Source organism: Peromyscus maniculatus, chromosome 21 (genome assembly GCF_049852395.1).
Source record: "Peromyscus maniculatus bairdii isolate BWxNUB_F1_BW_parent chromosome 21, HU_Pman_BW_mat_3.1, whole genome shotgun sequence".
Classification (NCBI taxonomy): domain Eukaryota; kingdom Metazoa; phylum Chordata; class Mammalia; order Rodentia; family Cricetidae; genus Peromyscus; species Peromyscus maniculatus.
This window is the reverse complement of record NC_134872.1, coordinates 24,931,111-24,951,871: the sequence shown is the minus strand read 5'-3', so window position 1 is coordinate 24,951,871 and position 20,761 is coordinate 24,931,111. Positions and strand designations below refer to the sequence as shown.

The 20,761-nt window shown below is 42.2% G+C and overlaps 1 protein-coding gene across 7 annotated transcripts in view; it reads left to right on the top strand.

Moving 5' to 3' along the window:
* Ctnna3 (catenin alpha 3) overlaps nt 1-20,761 on the top strand; it is a 1,515,753-nt gene that overhangs the window by 47,897 nt on the left and 1,447,095 nt on the right. For all 7 annotated transcript variants that reach the window (XM_042266693.2, XM_042266694.2, XM_076557108.1 and 4 more), the window contains one exon: nt 18,631-18,734. In XM_042266693.2, the coding sequence (XP_042122627.1) occupies nt 18,636-18,734 (99 nt within the window). In that variant the 5' untranslated portion in view covers nt 18,631-18,635. Of the gene's footprint in view, nt 1-18,630; nt 18,735-20,761 lie in introns of those variants that run through there.

Below are 20,761 nucleotides of genomic sequence, written 5' to 3'. Positions count from 1 at the left end.
ATGTATTTGGATGTGTTTTTATGTATGCTATGTGAACACACATGTAACTTTTTCACTTGGCTCTTTCTCTATTTCTATCACTGGTTCTTGTTCATATGATGTTTGCTTGGGTTCTTATTTTCTCTCTCCCGCTCTCCCTCCCTCCATCCTTTCTCTCTCTCTCTCTTTCTCTCTTTCTTTCTTTCTTTCTTTCTTTCTTTCTTTCTTTCTTTCTTTCTTTCTTTCTTTCTTTCTTTCTTTCTTTCTTTCTTTCTTTCTTCCTCTATTCCCTCCCCTCCTCTCCTCTACCTTCTTTCCTTTCCTTTTCTATTCTTTTCTTGAGGCAGGGTTTCTCTACATAGCCCTGGCTGTCCCGGAACTCACTATGTAGACCAGGCTGGCCTTGAACTCACAGAGATCCAACATGGTTAAAGGCAGGTACTACCACGCTTGGCTTTATTTTCCAGTTACCTTGTTGAGTTCTCTCTATTGATCTTTTATGCTACCAGCACTTCCTGGAAAACAGTCTGAGAGGTCAGGGGTGGCTGAGAGTGAGTTGGGGTAGCCAGCACCTTTTAGTCGGCTTGTGGCATAGAATGATTATTCATCCACATGGTTATTTCTTTTGCTTCTAGAGATGCTTTCTTTTGTTATTTAGTGTTCGTCAGTACACTCCATGGAAAGCCCCCCTGGCTGACTGCCAGCCTGACAACCGGTGGGTTCACTCTGGTTGACTTGCCCTGATTGTTAGCTAGACGAGCTTAGTTGTTGACAGTATGGTCTCTCATTGTCTTGATCTTGTTCTCCACTCCCATGAGTCTGTGCTTTCAAATTGGGTTTTTGTAGGGACAGCCCCCTTTTATTTCATTTATTCATTTGTGGATGTGTGTGTGTGTGTGTGTGTGTGTGTGTGTGTGTGCGGGGCACAGTGCCTGTGTGGAGTTCCGAGGACAACCCTTGGGAGTTGATTCTCTCTCCTACCATGTGGGTCTGGAGATAGAACCCAGTCATCAGTCTTGGTGGTAAGCATCTTTAACCACTGACCCTTGCCTGCCCTCCTTTGAGTCCTATACCTTCCATACCCTGCATCTCTGTGCTGTGTGTGTGTGTGTGTGTGTGTGTGTGCGCGAGAGAGAGAGAGAGAGAGAGAGAGAGAGAGAGAGAGAGAGAGAGAGAGAGAGAGGAGAGAGAGAAAGAGAGACAGACAGACAGACAGACAGAGCATTATGTCATGTATGTGGAGGATAGAAGGCAACTCATAGGAATTGGTTCTTTCCTTCTACCCTGTGGGTTCCCGGGATGGAACTCAGGTTACTGGCTCAGCATGTATTAAGGCTTTAAATGGATTGAACTGAAATTTGAAAGACAAGTCGGTATTTGCCCAGTGGCTACTGAGGAGGGACACTCGAGGCAGAAAGAATAGAATAAAAGTTGAAGGGTGTAACTGGTATTGTCCATTAAGAGACCTTCGAATTCTTTACCATGGTTGGGGGGAGTACAGAAAAGAGCTGTGTCAAAGAGACAGGGGAATTTGGTGAGGCAGGCTAGAAGGCACTACTGAGTCATTTGGTGAAGTCTCAATTTGGTTTATTTTCTGTGATAGGGTCTTACCATGCAGCCTGGCTGGCCTGGATCTCACTTTGTAGACCAGGTTGGCCCAGAACTCACAGAGATCCGCTTGCTCCTGCCCTTTTGGTGCTGGAATTAAAGACTTGAATGACCATGTCTGTCATTGAAGTCTGAAATTTGCGCGTGTCAAAACTGAGGAATCGCGATGGTTTTACCCAGGAAGTTAATGCAGCATTTGATTTTATATTAAAGATATCAGTTTGGGAATAACTTGGAGGATAAATTAGAAGAAGGGAGACTAATTGGGGTTTCATTGCCAACTCAGAATAATCTTGTGAGGCCTGAGCTAAGGAAGTAGAGGTGGGAACAGAGGACCGAATTGGCCAATATGGGCGTTAGAGGGTTGGTCTTTTCACTGACCTAATGTGAAGAGAAGGCAGAGGGAAAGGATATTCTGGAAGTTTCTGGGTTTGGTGTCTAGCCTTAGGATGATATCTTTAATGCAGTTTAGAACTAAAAGAGAAAGCCACTGCTTTTTTTTTTTTTGAGACAGAATCTCACTATGTATCCCTGGTTGGCCTGGAACTCACAGAGATGCTTCTGCCTCCTGAGTATTGGGATCAAAGGCATATGCCACCAACTGTGTTTTAGGGGAAAGACCATGAATTCAGTTTGTGAGGCAGCCTGGTGAGCAGCGGATTAGCAGGCCCTGAAGCACAAGAGAGGACTGGACTCTATAGATGGCTTTGTGAGTCAGAGGTTATAAACAGAACTGAAACTGTACAGTGAAGCTGTTCTGAGTGAGCGATGCAGTGAGATCAGAGAGCAGAGTGTATGTAAGGGATAAACCCTGGGAGGGACCTCCATGTCTGAGAAGCCAGAGAAGGACAAACTGCAGCAGACCCTGAGGAAGATGGTCGCAGGGCAGGGGAGAAGCGTGAGAGTCGTGCTTTGGAGCCAGGGGAGAAAGCGTTCCATCTCCCATCGAAAAGATACAAAATATGTGGGATCAAAAATAGTTCAATAGAGTTAATAGGCACATAGCCAGAGTCCATAGAGAAACTTAAAAATTATCCGTAAATAATGAATTTGGATGGTTTGATTTAAAGATTCTGTAGGGTTTTAAAAACTTAAAAACAAAACAAAACAAAACAACCCAGGACTTAGAGAAATGTGAAGTTTTAAAAACAGTTACTTACAACTGGCCCTCCCCTCCCCTCCCCCATGTCTTTATTGATTTCTGGATAATAGATGCAGTGTTTTCAAGGTCCAGTTTGATTTTCTTTATGTTACCAGGCTGGCTTCTGGTTATTTCCACTTAAGGAACAAAGAACAAATACGATTTGGAAAAACCACATTCTCTCCTCTCTCTCACTCGTCTATTGATCTAGACACATGAGTGAGTGTGTACGCCGTGATGCTTGTGCGGATGTCAGAGAACAATGTGAGGGTGGGGAGGTCAGTTTTTTCCTTCTTCTGTGTGGGCCCTGGGGGGAACTGAACTCAGGACGTCAGACTTAGCAGCAGACTCCTTTACCCGCTGAGCCAACTCGCAGGCCTGGGTTTGTTTTGTTAGTTTTTATTTTGTTTCAAATCAAGGTTGATAAGAACTTTCTTCACTATTCTCTTATTGTTCTGTGTCTTTCCAACCTGCCAGCCCTCAGGAGACTTCACATACATTTGAGCTGTGTTATCATACGGTAGTGTATTGAACCTATAGGCTCACTGGACTCAGAGCAACAAAACATCACAGTCACTTTGAAAGCATACATGGAGGCCATGTTACTCCTGCTTTGGTTGTTTAGACTTGATGCGTTCCATATTTATGCTGTAACTGAGCATTATTTCTGTTCTGAAGGAGTCAGTGAAAGCTTCTTTGATGTCTTACATTTTAGATTATCTTCTTCTTTGGTTTCACTTGGACTAATTTAGTTCTTTGGCTTTTAGAAAAATGGATATAAGGGTATATTTTTTAGAAGGCAGTTTGATATTATGTCCCTTTGGAAGAATAATAGCAGTAGGGCCTATGTCCTCCCCAGTCAAGGGTTCTTGGCCAGGTTTACACTTCCAGGCATGAGTCCTCTCTTGGAGTGAGCCTTAAGTCCACATAGACAATTGTTGGTTACCGCTGTAACATTCATGTTGCATCAGTGGGCATAGGTAGTCTGGTCATTACTGGGATGTGGTGGTTTGGATGAAAATGTCTCCCATAGGCCGGTCGTACATTTGAGTGCTTGGTTCCCCAGTCAGTGGAACTGTTTGGGAAGGATTAGAAGGTGTGGCCTCGTTGGAGGAGATCCGTTACCAGGGGTAGGCTTTAAGGTTTCAAAAGCCCACACCATTTCTAGTTAGCTCTCCCTGCCTCTTCCTTGTTTAAGATATAAGCTCCAAGCTACCACTCCAGCACCATGCCTGCCTGCTGCCATGCTCCTTGTCGTGATGGTCATGGACTAACCCTCTGAGGCTGTAAGCAAACCCCAATTAAATGCTTTCTTTTATAAGTTGCTTGGTCATGGTATCTCTTCACAGAAATAGAAAAGTAACTAAGGTATATGATTTGTAGAATTCTTTGGCTTTTAAAATAAGACGTAGTGTAACTGTCATGCTAGGCTTGTATGAGAGGGGATGCCACTGAGAATCTTGATTCTACTGTTTTTTTTTTTTTCTTTTTTTTTGGTTTTTCAAGACAGGGTTTCTCTGTGTAGCTTTGCGCCTTTTCCTGGAACTCACTTGGTAGCCCAGGCTGGCCTCGAACTCACAGAGATCCGCCTGGCTCTGCCTCCCGAGTGCTGGGATTAAAGGCGTGCGCCACCACCGCCCGGCTTCTACTGTTATTTTTATATAGTACAGAATGTCTTTAAGTTGGAAAACATTGCTACATCGAAAACATGAAAATTTCTGTCCTTTCTCCCTTGCTGAAAGGTTTAAAACATGTGCCATTGTGAAATATATGTGAAGTGGTATTTTATATAGTAATATTGTAAAATACGTCTTCAGAGGAGGGGCGTGAGGTCATCTTGTGAAATTCTTACATGTACTGTTACCTTTCAGTTAAATCAGAAATGAAATTATAGCTCTTTGCTTCTACAACAACAATAACAAAGAAGGTAGGTTGATAAGATGGCCCTGAAGGTGAGGGCACTTCCACAATGCCTGATGACTTGAGTTTTTCCCCTGGATCCCATGTGGAAGACAGAGAGACCCATCTTCCATCAACTGTCCTCCGACCTTCCTAAGTACACTATGGTATTCATGCTCCTCCTCAAATAAACAAGAATATAAATAAATCAATAAATAAATCAATCAATAAATAAATAAATGTGAAAACAGAAAATGAAAAGGACATTAGTCTCGACTAGCTGTTTATGATCAGAGGACCTTAAGACCTATATGTAAATAGTTTTTTTTTCTTTTTTTCTTTTTTTTTAACTTCATATTGGTTAGAGCAATCCCTGCTCCTTTCCATTTTAAAGTTTTCATTTAGGTAGACATGTGAGGAAACAAGCTTACTTTTGGAAGCACATTTTTTTTTTTTTTTCAAGACAGGGTTTCTTTGTGTAGTCCTGGCTATCCTAGAACTCGCTCTGTAGACCAGGTTGGCCTCAAACTCACAGAGATCTGCCTGCCTCTGCCTCCCTAGTGCTGGGATTAAAGGTGTGTGCCACCACTGTCCAGCAGAAACACATGTTTTGATTTCCGTTTGGTTCTTAACAACTTACCATTTCAGGAAGAGGAAACAGACCAATTTGATATTTTTTCAAAGAACATCAATAAGATGATTGTCCCAAGGTTTAGTAAACAATGCTTCAAATACTACACTGCAGAAACTCTTAAAACTTTGTCACTACATGCCTGTAAATATTTGTCCCAACAAAAATGTTCCAATGTTCATTCTAATATAAACTATTCTATTCTGTTGAAGCTCCTAAGTTTTGGAAGCTGAGGAAATGATAAAACACACTCTTGAGGATAAAGGCACTTAGTGCATTTAACGACTGTAGCCCCAGCCTGGAGCAGGAAGGACACCTTTTATTCACCTCTCTGGAATCAATTTCAAAGGGCTCAAGGTCTTTCAGAAGGTTGTTTTTCATTCAGATTTTTCCTCTTGGATTCTTTAGGCAATGCTATATTTCTAATTAGTCCGTATGCAGGAATTATGCTTTAGATTTTAGTCAAGAGATTCAATGCAAGAAGGCACCAGAGGGGAGCTCCGCTTTAAACTCTCATTATGAGAATGGGGTGGAAGCAGTCTTGAATAGTAATTATGGACACTGTAGATGAAAGACATTTAAGCTAAATGTGCACAAGCAGATTCAGCTATCTTACTGAAAATGGAATATTGGCATCAACTAACACTTGTTGAACCCCTGCTAGGTGCAAGAGATATGGGCTAAACTATATTTCTTATTTTCTTAAAGATTTATTTATTCATGTATTTTATAGTTACACCAGAATAAGGAATCTGATCCCATTACAGATGGTTGTGAGCCACCATGTGGTGGCTGGCAATTGAACTCAGGACCTCTGGAAGAGCAGTCAATGCTCTTAACCACTAAGCCATCTCTCCGGCCCTGTTTCTTATTTCTTAAGTCTAAATTATATAGACTTATCTCTGCGAGGAGGGTACTCTTATTCTTCTCATTGAACGGATGGTGGAACTAATATTCACAGAGAACCTAGCAGCTTGTCTAAAGCTCCCAGTGAAGACCTAGAGAGATGCCGAGTGGTGGCACGATGCTTGCTACCAAGGCTGACAATCTGAGTTCCACCCTCAGAGTCCCGTGTGGTGGAAGGACAGAATCAGTTTCCACAGTTGTCCTCTGATGTCCACATTTGTGTGCTGTGTGACCTCTATACTTCTGGTGTGTGTGTGTGTGTGTGTGTGTGTGTGTGTGTGTGTGTGTGTGTGTGTGTGTGTAGGCAAACAAATATATAAATGTAAAAACAAAATAAAAATAAAAAAAAAATAAAGCTCCTAGTAAGCTGAGAGCAGAGTCTGGGCTTTCACCTGGAGAGTCAAGTATCAAAACCAATGCTCTTCATCACTGAGACCCAACAGGACTGAGACGTTGGGGAATTTAAGAACAGAGTGTGTCGGGGGCAGGATGTCTTAAATTGGCTGCCACACATTGTTCTGCTACGTGGACATGAGCTCTAGCCCTCCTTTGCTGGGCAAAGTGTGAACCTTCCTGCTAACATCTGCAGGATTGAACTGAGTCTGAGGGTGGCACATATTTCCAATCCATCTGCCCAGATAGGACGCATTTTTGTAATTCACTTAAAGGCAACTAACTATCAGTCTGTTGTGTTAATGACTTTCCTATAGTGGTGTGATAAAATACTCCAACAAGAGCAATGTCAGAAGAAAGTGTTTACAGCCCCTTTGTTGGGGGAAGCATGGGGCCATTCTATCAGAGCACACACAGGCCAATTGATCCAGCTTTTCTGTGTATGGGTCTGTGGTTTCTTCACTGTCACTGGCTTTCATTTCCTGGCTGCCCCTAGTTAGGGTTTGAGGGCCGAGCCATGCGGGTCGTGACATTTTTCTTTGTCATATGTGTGCAGTGTGCCTGCGTGTGTTGGTGTTTGCAGATGAGTGGCTGCATCATGTGCACGGGAAGAGCTGAGGTTGATGCTGAGAACCATCCCCAATTTCTCTTCCACCTTACCTTCATCGAGGCAGGGTCTGTCAGTCAAACCCAGAGCTTACCAGTGTGCCTACTCTCACTAGCCAGCTTGCTCTTGGGACCCCTCATCTCTGGCTTCTGAGGCTAGAATTACAGCCACCTGATATTTTATGTGTGTTCTGGGGTTCTGAACTCTGGTCTTCACATTTGGGTGGTAGGTGCTTAACCACTGAACCATCTCACCAGCCCACTCTGTTCTCTTTTATGCTAGCAATTCTGACATTTATTCTCTCTCTCTCTCTCTCTCTCTCTCTCTCTCTCTCTCTCTCTCTCTCTCTCTCTCTCTCTCTCTCTCTCTCCCTTTTGAGACAGAGTCCCACATTGTAGCCCTGGCTGGCCTGGAACCCACTCTGTAGACCAGGCTGGCTTTGAACTCACAGATTCACCTGCCTCTGCCTCCTGAGTGCTGGGATTAAAGGTGTCTGCACACTTGTGCCTGGCCCTCGCATTTATGTTTCCATTCCAGAATGATTTCCCAAACCCTGTTCTTACACATTCAGCTTTGAACACAGGTCCGTCTCCATGTTCTCAGATTCTTCACCATCCCACTATTAAATGGTTTAACACTCATTTTTTTGTTTTTGTTTTTATCTTTTGAGACAGGGTTTCTCTGTGTAGCTTTGTGCCTTTCCTGGAACTCGCTTTGGGGACCAGGCTGGCCTCGAGCTCACAGAGATCCACCTGGCTCTGCCTCCTGAGTGCTGGGATTAAAGGCGTGCACCACTACCTAACACTCATTTTTGAATGCAGTAATACCATCACAAAAGCAAACGAGGGTGCTTGCTTTTATAAAGGTCTTTTGGAGGTTGATTGGAAATCTACCCTCACCCCAGGTAATGGCAATTCTCTTTCCAATTGCTCCAGACAAAAACTTGAATTCTCTCTATCCTGTCTCTGCTCCAGAATTCCAATAGGCTCAGCCATCAACATGTATCCACAACTGGCCTGACATGGCCACTTCTGCTGCTGTGATCCAGGTCTAAGCCATTATGATAATCTCTAATTTCCATTGTCAGTTTGACTGAAGGAAGAATCCCCCAGGAGGTCCCCTGTTGGGTGCATCTGGGAGGATGTCTCTAGATATGATTAGCTGAGGGGGCAGGGAAAGCCCTATTCTCAACGTGACTGGCATCACCACAGGGACTGGGGTACCAGACTGAGTATAACGGGAGGGATAAAGACAACTGGGCATCTGCATTCCCCCTTCTCTGCTTCATGACCAGCACCACAGACCAAGCCTCCCTCGAAGCTACGCCCTGCTGACTTTGAAGCTGGCTTTTAAGAGAGTTGGGAGCTGTGGGCTAGAGAATCCCCAGAGTGTGGTGGGCAGAATGAAATGAGCAATTCTGGTGGGAGCGTGGAGGGCTGGACAGAATGAAATTAGCAATTCTGGTGGGAGCGTGGAGGGCTGGAATGCCGATAGGAATGTGATCTTCGAATATCCTTCCCTGTTGTTGCCAGGGCCATGACTAAAACAGTGTGGGGTGTACCATAATAGAGACGCGCTCAGGGTATTAGGTGGTGACCCGGGAGCTTGCTCATACTGATGCAGGACACACTTGTGCCCCTCACGACCCACCACACTTCACTGCATTTAAAAATGAGTGTTCAACAATTTTAAAGTAATTGAAACTTAATTTCAAGCAGGGTGATAAAGTGAAAATTGAGACATTTTGTGGAAAAAAAGATAGGGAAGGATCGGGTGGGGTTTGCCTTGTCCCGAGTATGGTTGCCAGAGAGATCTATTACTTCTGTCAAGAGATTTGTTCTCTTGCCTAAGATTCTGAAAACTGGAATTTGGCCCTGGTCTGTCTGTCATCAAATCTACACTTCTCCCACTTTATAAAACTATGTCTGTTGGGTAAGAGTTAAAAAGTGGTAGATTTCAAATCAACCTCAAGAAGACCTTTATAAAAGCAAACACCCTCGTTAAATGGTATAGTAAGCCCCTCATTATTTCTATTCATCCAAGCCTAGAATATTGTTGAAATGATGGCTGGAGGTAGGAGGTTTTCCTGAGTGTTTGGAGGTCCTCCCTAATTCTTAATATTTTATAGATTATAAAACTCTAGTGCTTTAGAATGTGACACTTATAGTCTGGCAGATCCTTCCTCTGGACTCCCGTTGTCATGTTTCTGTAAGAGGCTAGTCACAGCTGGACAGACTTTGACCTTTCCCTAGCTTCATTTGCAAACTTCTGCAGCCTTCTCCACTTCCAGCTCCGATTTCCAATCAGTCAGGATTACTGAATGGGACAGATACCGAAGATCAGAAAGACTTTTATAAGAAACAGTACTTATTCATAGAATAGTAATTATGTATAGCCAAGGTTCTTCAAGGACTCAGTTTATTATTATATAATTTTGTCATGGAAAAGTAAACTTCTGAATAATCTTCTATGCCTAATGTGAATTAAATACATGAATATGGTCTTAGAAGATACCTTGATTTAATTAGCTTTATATTTTATCTCGTGGCTAAAAACATTCTATACATGTTGTGCATAATTTTCCTCTCTCCATTCTTTCCCCTTTGCTTCCAGTTTCTAGTGTTCAATGTAGCTTTGGAAGCCCATTGTGGATTCTTCAGTAAAGACACATTTTTAAAGTTTTATGAAGGCTCAGTCCATTCTTATTTTAGTTGACAGTGGCGTCCTTCATCTTTGTCCCTGAGATGAAAAACAAATGTCAGCAGCCTTGATTCCTTTTTTCTCCCCAAAGGAATATTGATTCCATAAAAATCTTTATTTTATGTGTGTGCTTTGCCTGTATGTACATATGTGAACCATATCTGGTGCCCTAGGAGATAAGAAAACTGAATCAGATCCCTAGAACTGGACTTACAGACAGTTGTGAGCACCATGTGGGTGCTGGGAACCAAACCCGGCTCCTTTGTAAGAGTAGCTAGTGTTCTTAACTATTTCATTTTTAATTGTGTGTCTGCACACATGTGCTCACCCATGGAGGCTAGAGGCATCAGATTCCCTGAAGTTACAGGAGTTTTGCACTGCCTGATATGAGTCCTGGGAATTGAACTGTGGTTGTCTGAAAAAGAAATATGCATTCTTAACTACTGAGCTATCTCTCCCGCTCAACAATTTTGATTTTTTTTTTTTTTAAACAGGATGTCTCTGTGTAGCTTTGGAGCCTTTCCTGGAACTCACTCTGTAGCCCACGCTGGCCTTGAACTCACAGAGATCCTCCTGCCTCTGCCTCCCGAGTGCTGGGATTAAAGGCGTGTGCCACCACTGCCTGGCAACAATTTTGATTTTTATGTAGCAAGTGCCTGTCATAAGCAGGTTAGTAGGTAAAACCTTTACTGAACAATGCATGTGATAAGACTGTAATATTATACAGCAAAAGACATATTTTATTGTATAGAGTGACTCTGGGTACACATTGAAATATATCATTATGGGAGATGGTGCCCTTTTTCTCAAGTTGTACGTTTTGTATTTTCTCCTGCTCAGCTTGCTTCTTAGTGGTTAAGAGCATTTGTTCCTCTCCTAAAGAACCAGGTTCTGTTTCTAGCACTCATGTGGTGGCTTACAACTATCAGTGAATGCCAGTTAAGCCAGTTCCAGGGGATCCAGTGCCATCTTCTGACCTCTGTAGACACCAGGCACACAGGTGGTGTACATATAGGCATGTAGGCCAAACATTCATACACATTGTCTTAGGGTTTTGTTTCTGTGAAGAGATACTATGACCTTGGCAACTCTTACAAAGGAAAACAGTTAATTGGGCCTCGCTTACAGTTTCAGCGGTTTAGTCCATAATCATCTTGGCAGGACATGGCAGCATGCAGGCAGATATGGTGCTGGAGAAGGAGCTTAGAGTCCTACATCTTGATCTACAGGTAGCAGAAGGAAAAACTAACAAGCTTCTGAGACCTCAAAGCCCACCTCCCACAGTGACACACCTCCTCCAACAAGGCCACAGCTCCCTGTGGGCCAAGCATTCAAACACAGGAGTCTATGGGGGCCGTTCCTATTCACATCACTGCATTCCACTCCCAGGCCCCCATAGGCTTGTAAACATAACATAAAGTAGAAATGCATTCAGGCCAGCTTCAAAAGTCTCCATATTCTGTCACAGTCTCAACAATGTTTAAAAGTCCAAAGTTCACAGTCTCTCCTGAGATTCATGCAACTTAACTGCAATCCCCTGTAAAAGAAAAATCAAGAAGCAGATCACATACTTCCAACATGTAATGGCACAGGATATACATTACCATTCCAAAAGGTAGGGAAAGGAGCATAGTGAGGAAATACTGGACTAAACCAAGACCAAAAAGCAACTGGGCAAACTCTAAACTCTGCATCTCCATGTCTGATGTCAAAATGCTCTTCAGATCCCCAACTCTATTTAGTTCTGTTGACTACAACACACTTCTTTCTCTTGGGCTGGTTCTACTCCCTGTTAGCAGCTCTCCTCTGCAGGTATCCTGTGGCTCTGGCACCTCTAACATCTTGTTCTCCAAGCTTCACTTGCATAGCTTCACACAATGGCCTCCCTGGATTTCCATGTAGGGACACCCTTGCCACATGCCTGATGTTAGTAGATTTCCTTAGTCATGGAGGGAGATTCCATAACCCCTTTCTTGCATCCTTGACGCTAAAGCCAGAATCATGTGGCCAAAGCTGCCAAGTTCTGTTGCTTGCTAGGGCTGGAACATGGCCCCCTTGTTCAATTACATTTTCATCAACTTTCTGTTTTCCATGGTTTCCTTTGCTGCCTAAGCTTGGCTGTCCTGGAATTTGCTCTGTAGAACATGTTGGTCTTGAACTCAGAGATCTGTGGGCCTCTATCTCCTGAATGCTGGGATTAAAAGCATGTTCCACTACCACCATACCTGGACCCAAGCTGTTGTTTAATTCCTTTTCATAAGTTGGAAGCTTAGCTGAGTAGGATCTTGCCCCTAGGTCTTTACTCCCTTTAATACATTTAATATCAGGTTTTCCTTTAATCTGTTCATCTCCTTGAACACAGGATTTAGCTTCATTCTACTTTCTGGTGTCCTTTTTCTCCTCAAATTGAACATTTTGCATTTTCTCCTGCTCAGCTTGCTCCTTATCATTATAGATCTTCATAAGAGTGAATGTTAATAACCATATGGCACAGTCAATACTAGACTATTTTGAGATTTCCTCTGCCAGTGGAAGTATTCTAAAACTCTTCAATTTAGTCTCAGGCAAACTTTTCAGACAAGGGAAAAAAGTTAGCTACATTCTTCAAAATATCACAACAACGATCTCTAGGCCACATATTAAAAATTTTCTCCTCTGAAACTTCTTGAGCCAGGCCCCCACAGCTCCAATCACCCTCAGCACCACTGTCTTCCATGCTCCTACTAGCAAGGCCCATTAAGCCCCACTTAATTAGAAAAGCATTCAACTGCTTTTCTAATCCATACTCCCAAAGTTCACATTCCTCCAAACAAAAGCACGTCAGGCCCCTCATAGCAATACCCCACTCCTGGTACCAACTTCTGTCTTCGATGTTTTTTGCATGAAGAGACACCATGAACACATCAAATTCTTATAAAGGAAAACCTTTAATTGGGCCTGGATTATAGTTTTAGAGGTTTAGTCCATTATCATCATGGTGGGAAACATGGCAGCATGCAGGCAGACAGGATGCTGGAGAAGGAGCTGAGAGGTCTACATCTCGATCTGCAGGCAGCAGAAGGAAAAACTGACTTGAGCTTCTGAGACTTCAAAGCCCGCCCCTACAGTGGCACACCTACTCCAGCAAGACCACACCTCCCAATAGTGCAACTCCCAGTGGACCAAGCATTCAAACATGTGCATCTATGAGGGCATATTCCTATTCAAACCCTGTTACACATAAAAGTAGACCACCATGGTACTATTTTGTCAATTTTGATATGTCTTTGTTATAAGGAAAGAAAATGACAGGTAGAATGATTGAAAACAAACTCAAGCTAGGCGGTGGTGGTGCACGCCTTTAATCCCAGCACTCAGGGAGGCAGAGCCAGGCGGATCTCTGTGAGTTTGAGGCCAGCCTGGGCTACAGAGTGAGATCCAGGACAGGCACCAAAACTATACAGAGAAACCCTGTCTTGAAAACAAAAAACAAAACAACAACAACAAAACTCAAACCCAAACTATCCCGTGTGATGGTGCATTAAGAGAAAACCTTGTCAGTAGTGCTAGGATTCTTTTTTTTTCAAAGAATATCTTCTATATTTTGAAAAAACATCTGAGAAAAGAGATTGTGCTTTTACCTTTAAAAGGGAAATTTTACAGTGAAAAGAAGAGAGACATATGATAGTCACAGTCTAAACTGAAAGGCCATTATGACTATATCACAATCACCTAACAGTAATGCACACTACTATTGATACACTTGTGATTTCTTTCTTTCTTTCTATCTTTCTTTCTTTCTATCTTTCTATCTTTCTTTCTTTCTTTCTTTCTTTCTTTCTTTCTTTCTTTCTTTCTTTCTTTCTTTCTTTCTTTCTCTCTCTCTCTCTCTCTCTCTCTCTCTCCTTCCTTCCTTCCTTCCTTCCTTCCTTCCTTCCTTCCTTCCTTCCTTTCTTTTTCTTTCTTTCTGTCTCTCTCTCTCTCTCTCTCTCTCTCTCTCTCTCTCTCTCTCTCTCTCTTTCTCTCCATCCATCCATCCATCCATCCATCCATTCATCCATCCATCTCTATCTACATTACCCAATACAACCTGAATAATTATTTCTAAGCCAAACTGGCTTTTAAAAAATAAAGGAGGGCTGGGTGGTGGTGTACGCCTTCAATTCCAGCACTTGGGAAGCAGAGACAAATGTATCGTTATGAATTTGAGGTCACTCTGGTCTATAGAGTGAGTTTCAGGACAGCCAAGGCTACACAGAGAAATCCTGTTTCAAAAAACAAACAAACAAAAAACATAAGGAGGGCCAGGCATGATGGCTCATGATTGTAATCCTAGAACTTGGGAGGCTGAGGCAGGAGGGTTGAAGCTAGCCTGAGCTATATAGTGACTTCTAGGCCAGTCTGAGCTTTTGACTGGGTGAGACCCTGTCCCAAAACCAAAACCGAACAAGAAGTAAAGGGAAAGTAGTCCTTGTAAGTGACTTGTGATGGAGTTCAGCATAGACCGAGAACAAGGACACGCTTGATTGCCTTGAAGTGGGGAGGGAGCCCCAAGCGGGCTGTTTGGATTATGTTCAATAAGAGAACTATCCAGAAAAGTGCTATGTTTCAGAAAACTTGCTCTGTCTCTGCAGTCAGCTATGCTGGTGTTTTTTATATAAAACTGTCAACATTTAATGTAAGTAGATAATATATAATATATTGTAGTTATTTTGAAAACTACAGGAGGAACCCTAGAGCATCCCACTCGATTTATAAAGTATCATTTTCCTTCCACTTCAGGTTGTGTATTTAAATTTCTTATGTTGACTATACAATGTTTTGATAGTGTCTAGGAAGTGAATAGTGTGTCCTGGTGCCTTTGATAGTATAGAAAACCTCAGAGCATATGGTTGTACTTAAATGCTTTTATCAATTATTAAGTTTGTCATAATTGGTTCCTTTGAGACTTTCAGTATAATTATCATTGTTTTTTAAATATTAAACTTCACTGAAGACACACGAAAGAATAGAAGTATTATAACCATGTTTTGATTATAAGCACATTTGAACTTCAGTATTTAGATTATGTATAAATATGATGCTAAGTCACTGAGGAGAGCCTTTCAGAAAATTTCTGTTATTCTCAAGACTACCTCAGATATACGTTTAAAATATTTTTGACAGTTTCATACATGTATACAAAAATATCAGTGATTTTTCACCTTTCCCATTACATTCCCACCTCTCACCCTCTTTTTATCTCTCCCCCAAACCCTTCTTCCCCCACCTACTCTCATGTCTTTGTGTGCACGTGACCCACTGAGTTTAATTGGGGTTGCTTGCATGAGCATCGTTATTTACTGGAGTGTGGGCATCACATGAATAACTATACCACTAAAGAAAAGGATGCCCCATCCCCAGCAACCATTAACTGCCAACAGGGAGGGTTGGGGCATTATGAACCCTTCCCACATCCATGATGAAATGTTGACAGGCACAATCTTGTGCAGGTAACCACAGCTGCTATGATTTCTAGCCATTATAGTTTTATTACAATTTATTTATGTGTATGTGTCAACATGTATTTGTAGAGCTATGAGTGGTGGTGCACACCTTTAATCCCAGCACTTCATAGGCACAAGCAGGCAGATCTCTATGAGATCAAGGCCAGAGAGTTCCAGGAAAGCCAGGGCCACATAGCAAGACCTTCTCTCAAAACAACAACAACAACAACAACAACAACAACAACAACAACAAAAAACAAGACAACAACAACAACAACAAAAAAAAAACAAAAACCAAACAACAAAGAAAAACCCCAAACCAAAAACAAAACAAAACAATTAAAAAAAAAAAAAGAGCCGGGAGATGGGGGTGCACGTCATTAATCCCAGCACCGAAGAGGCAGAGGCAGGTGGATCTCTGTGAGTTCGAGGCTGGCCTGGTGTACAGAGTGAGTTCCAGGACAGTTTTCAAAGCTATAGAGAAACCCTGTCTGGACAAACAACAACAACAACAACAACAACAACAACAACAACATAAAAAAACAAAGAAAAGAAAATATAGAGAGTATCCATGTGGGATGACATCTGAAGAGCAGTGAGGTTTATGACCTCTGGACTCTACAGCATTTGATTCTATTTTTGTTTAAACAAATTTTGTCATTAATGTGAAAATTATGATATAAAGTTGGGAACCCATATATATGATTCTTACTTATAGGACGTCTCTGTCTCATCTCTCTTTCTCTATCAGGTTCACCGCTTAGACAGCAGTCTTCATGACATGGGGGCCATGGGTACCTTTGAATAGATACAGTAGCACATTTATGGATCCCTGGGATGGACCCAGTAGGGCGGGGCAGATTGACAAGGAAACGGGTGCTGGTTTGATGGAACCAGGCCAGGGGAAGGGGAAAGTCTGGGGGTGAGTGGGAGGAGACTTTCCCTGGAGGGATGGGCAGGCACATGGACTCCACCTTACAGTTCTGATGTGTCTCTTAGGGGTGAGAACACATATAGGAAAGAGAATAACTCAGTCTCTTAGGATTATTGAGACTAAGAAGAGCCTTGGAAAGATTGTTATCATATAAATCTGGACTGGTCCACCTAGCTACCTGTCTATAGCCAATTAATAAATTAAAAAGAGAGTAATTACTCACCCTTATTGTTAAAAACTACTAACCAGAAAAACCAGAGCAATCATCATGCTTTCTTTTTTTTCCCCTCATGGTTTCAGAGGGATTGTTAGTTTTTTTTTTTTTTTTTTTTGTGGGGGTGGGGGGAGAGGCAGTTCACTAAGCCTGAAGCTGTGGGAAACTTTGGGGGAGAGTAGGTAGATGCTAAATAAGAAGGTTTTCTATTGATAGATTCATATTTCTGTGGGTTATACGTTTTTCTTTTGTTATTTTAAAAATATTTATCTTAATTTTATGTGTATGTATGTGTGCCTGAGTGTATGTCTGTGTACCATGTGTGTTGAGGTGCCCACAGAGGTCAGAAGAGAGGTCAGATCTCCTGGGTTTGGAGTTACAGATGGTTGTGAGCTGCCATGTGGGTGCTGGGAACTGAACCCAGGTTCTCTGAAAGAGCAGTCAGTGCTCTTAACTGCTCAGCCATTTCTCCAACTTCCTTTTTTAAATTTTTTAAAAGTAGGTTAAGTTGACATAGGAAAGACATATATTTTCTTTGTCTCTGTGGACTCTGAGTAAATACTTGCTGAGTGATAACTGACAGGGTAAAGGTTAATACAGATTTGTGGATCTAGTAATTCAGCTAATAATCTTCATGGCTGACACATTAGTTTCAGGGTCAGTTTCAATATGTCATGAAATGCCAATCATGATTATGTGAAATATGTGAATATATGGTTTCTTATATAAAATCTCACGCGTGCGTGCATGTGTCTGTGTGTGTGTACATGTGAATGTGAATGTGCATGTGCAGGTACAGGTGTGTTTGGTGGTCAGAGGCCAATGTCTACATTTTTTTCATTTTTAATCTTGACCTTATCTTAAATTATTTAATGTGTTATGGTCAGTGGGATGTGTGCGTGTGGTGAGTGTGGAGATCAGAGAACAACCCCGTGGAGTTAGTTTTCCCTTTCTGCCTTTGCATGGTTCTGAGGATTGAACTCAAGCTTGCCAGTCCTAGCCATCATGCCAGTCCTTGGTCTTAGTTTTTTCTTTTTTCTTTTTTCTTTTTTTCTGAGACAGGGTTTCTCTGTGTAGCTTTGGCTGTCCTGGATCTCACTCTGTAGACCAGGCTGGCCTCAAACTCACAGAGATCCGCCTGCCTCTGCCTCCCGAGTGCTGGGATTAAAGGCGAGCGCCACCGCCGCCCAGCCCAGTTATTCTTCTGTTCTGTTGCTGTGATAAGTCGTTATGGCCATGGTAGTTCATAGAAGGAAGAGTTTATATGGGCTTATGGTTCTAGAGCTTGAAGTGTCCAGAACGGCAGGGAACATGGCAGCGAGCTCTGGCATGGTGGATAGGAGCAGAAAGCTGAGAGCTGGCTTCTTCAACCACAAGCCCAAAGCAGGAAGAGTGGGCTGGCCGTAGGGTGAGGCTTTAAGCTCTCAAAGCCGGCCCTAGTGACACTGTTCCTCTAGCAAGGTCACACTTCCTAAACCTTCCCAAACAGTGCCAGTAACGGGGCCGGGGGGGGGGGGGTGAGGGGCAAGTGTTCAAATGTCTGAGACTGTGGGGGACATTCCTCATTCAAACTACTACATCCTGTTCAAATGTCGCTGCTTTCCCATGGCCTTCTCCCTTTCTCTAATAGCTATCCAGATTCTTATTAGTTTCTTTTCTATCTGAGAAAGAAAATTGCCCCAACCTCCTTTTACAATCAAAAATCTCAAAATAAGCAACCTTGGAAACACATAGACACACATCACATGTCTTCAGGCTTCTCATCTAAGTCTTGACAAGAACGGGCGAACCTACCGAGTGCCTGAGCATCATGAGTTAGTTCATGGAAGTCAGATGACCTGTCTACTGTCAGATAAGGGTCAAGAGGTCGGCAATAGCTTTCAACCAAGACTGCTGACCAGAAGGAAACCCGTTTGGTAAGTTTGAAAGCCGGTTGTGAACTTACCAGCATCCGTTTGAGCCCAGGCAACACGAGAACAGTGAACAGCTCGGGAGCCTCTTGCTTCTCCGATGGTGGATTTGGCACCTTGAGCTCCGGAGGACTGAAAAGAAGTGCCGAACAGAAGTCTCACTTCATGATGATCAGGGACCGTCTGCTTGGGAAAAATTTCTCCTTGCTGATAAGCATGTGTTTTTTTTTTTTGCGTGTACAGGCACCATGTCGGCAGAGACACCAACCACTCTGAATATGGACATTCGGGATCTGCAGATCCAGACAGTCACGGTTGAGAAGCTGCTGGAGCCTCTGATAATCCAGGTACGGGAACTTCGGGTACTGCAGTGCGCAACCACCGTGTCTTCCCAGAATTTAAAATGGCGGGAGTAGCCAGGAGCGAAGGGCAGATTTGGTTCTAAATAGGAATGAATACATCACATAAAATTATCCTTTATTTGAACTGGTATTAGCTGGGTGTGGTGGTGCATACTTTCAATCCCAGCACCTAGGAGGCAGAGGCAGGCAATAAATCTCTGTGAGTTCAATGCCAGTCAGGTCTACACATGGAGACCTTGTCTTAATCCTTCCAAATAAGCTGGTATTAAAAATAAAAGTATGTATTTGATATTAATAATATAATTCTGAAAGTTTTCCCTCAGATTCTTTTTTTGGCACTAACTGCAATATTAACACACACACACACACACACACACACACACACACACACACACACACACATTTGAAATAGGGTCTATGAGATCAGAGTAGCCTCTAACCCATGACTCCTTTGCCTCATCTTCCTTGGTGCTGGGATTATATGTGTGCATCATAATGTCAAGAGGTGTATGTATCCCGAGCAGTGGTGGCGCATGCCTTTAATCCCAGAACTCAGGAGGTAGAGGCAGGTGGATTTCTGTGAGTTTGAGGTCTACAAAGTGAGTCCTAGGACAGCCGGAACTGTTACACAGAGAAATTCCATCTCAAAAAAACAAAAAAAGAGGTGTATATAATTAATATTTTTATTATCATTTTATATATGTGTGCATGTGTGCACACGATGAGTGTGAATGGGCACCTGTGGAGTCACTTCTCTCCTGGCTGTCAGGCTTGTGTGGTGAGTGACTACCTGCTGAACCGTCTCCCTGACTCCAGATGTATGTATACTTTGTAAAGCACCGCTACATAAAAATTATCTTGCTTATAGTCATGAAAATGGAGGCAAGTTAATATAATTGAACCATCTTTATTTATTTATTTATTTTTTAATTTTTTTTTTTTTTTGGTTTTTCGAAGCAGGGTTTCTCTGTGTAGCTTTGTGCCTTTCCTGGAACTCACTTGGTAGCCCAGGCTGGCCTCGAACTCACAGAGATCCGCCTGCCTCTGCCTCCCAAGTGCTGGGATTAAAGGCGTGCGCCACCACCGCCCGGCTCGAACCATCTTTATTATGTAGAGGATTTCAGTGATTTGACCTAAGAGACATGGTATCTCATTTGTCACAAAGTAAACTGTAATTAAAATATCAAAATGTGGGAGAAAAGCAGCTATTTAAAGGAATTCTGTGATAGTCTTCCATGAAATAATCATTTGATCATATGAATAAGGATTCTCTGACTTAGTCATCAAGTAAGACCTGATTTTATGTATTGGATTTTTAATTTTTTTAAAAATGTTTTTATTAGCATAAATTATGTACAAAATGGGTTTCATTATGTCATTTTATACATATATAAGACATATTTTGATCATATTCACCCCATTACCATTTCTTATCCCCATCCCACTCACACTGAGTATTTGATTTTCTTGATGAAGAATTTGAAGGAATCTATACATTGATATAGAACCAAATATTTTGCCTTTAACACCAAAACTGATAAAGCAAAACTCCCCCTTTGGCCTACCTTACATCATGCACCCAGATCCCTTCTTCTAAAAACACTGAATTCTCAAGGTTTACTTGGGTGAAAAACTACAGTGACCTTATGTCCGATTATTCAAAAGTGTCCTTGTCTTTTCTGTGGGATGCATGGTGGGACAGCTCTGAGGACAGACACAGGACATGTTTTCACTGAGCACAAACTGAGACCTACTACTGGGAAGGCAATTTAAAACATTTCTTACTGGTGATAGCTGAGTTTTATATTAATTGTTGCTGTCTAAAAGGCACTAAAACCTGAAATTAACACTACTTAAGCCATTCAGTGAATGCTTTCATGTTGAGAGACAAAAATTACCTATCATCTATCTATCTATCTATCTATCTATCTATCTATCTATCTATCTATCTATCTATCTATCTATCATCTACCTACCATCTTCATATCTATCTATCATCTACCTACTTACCT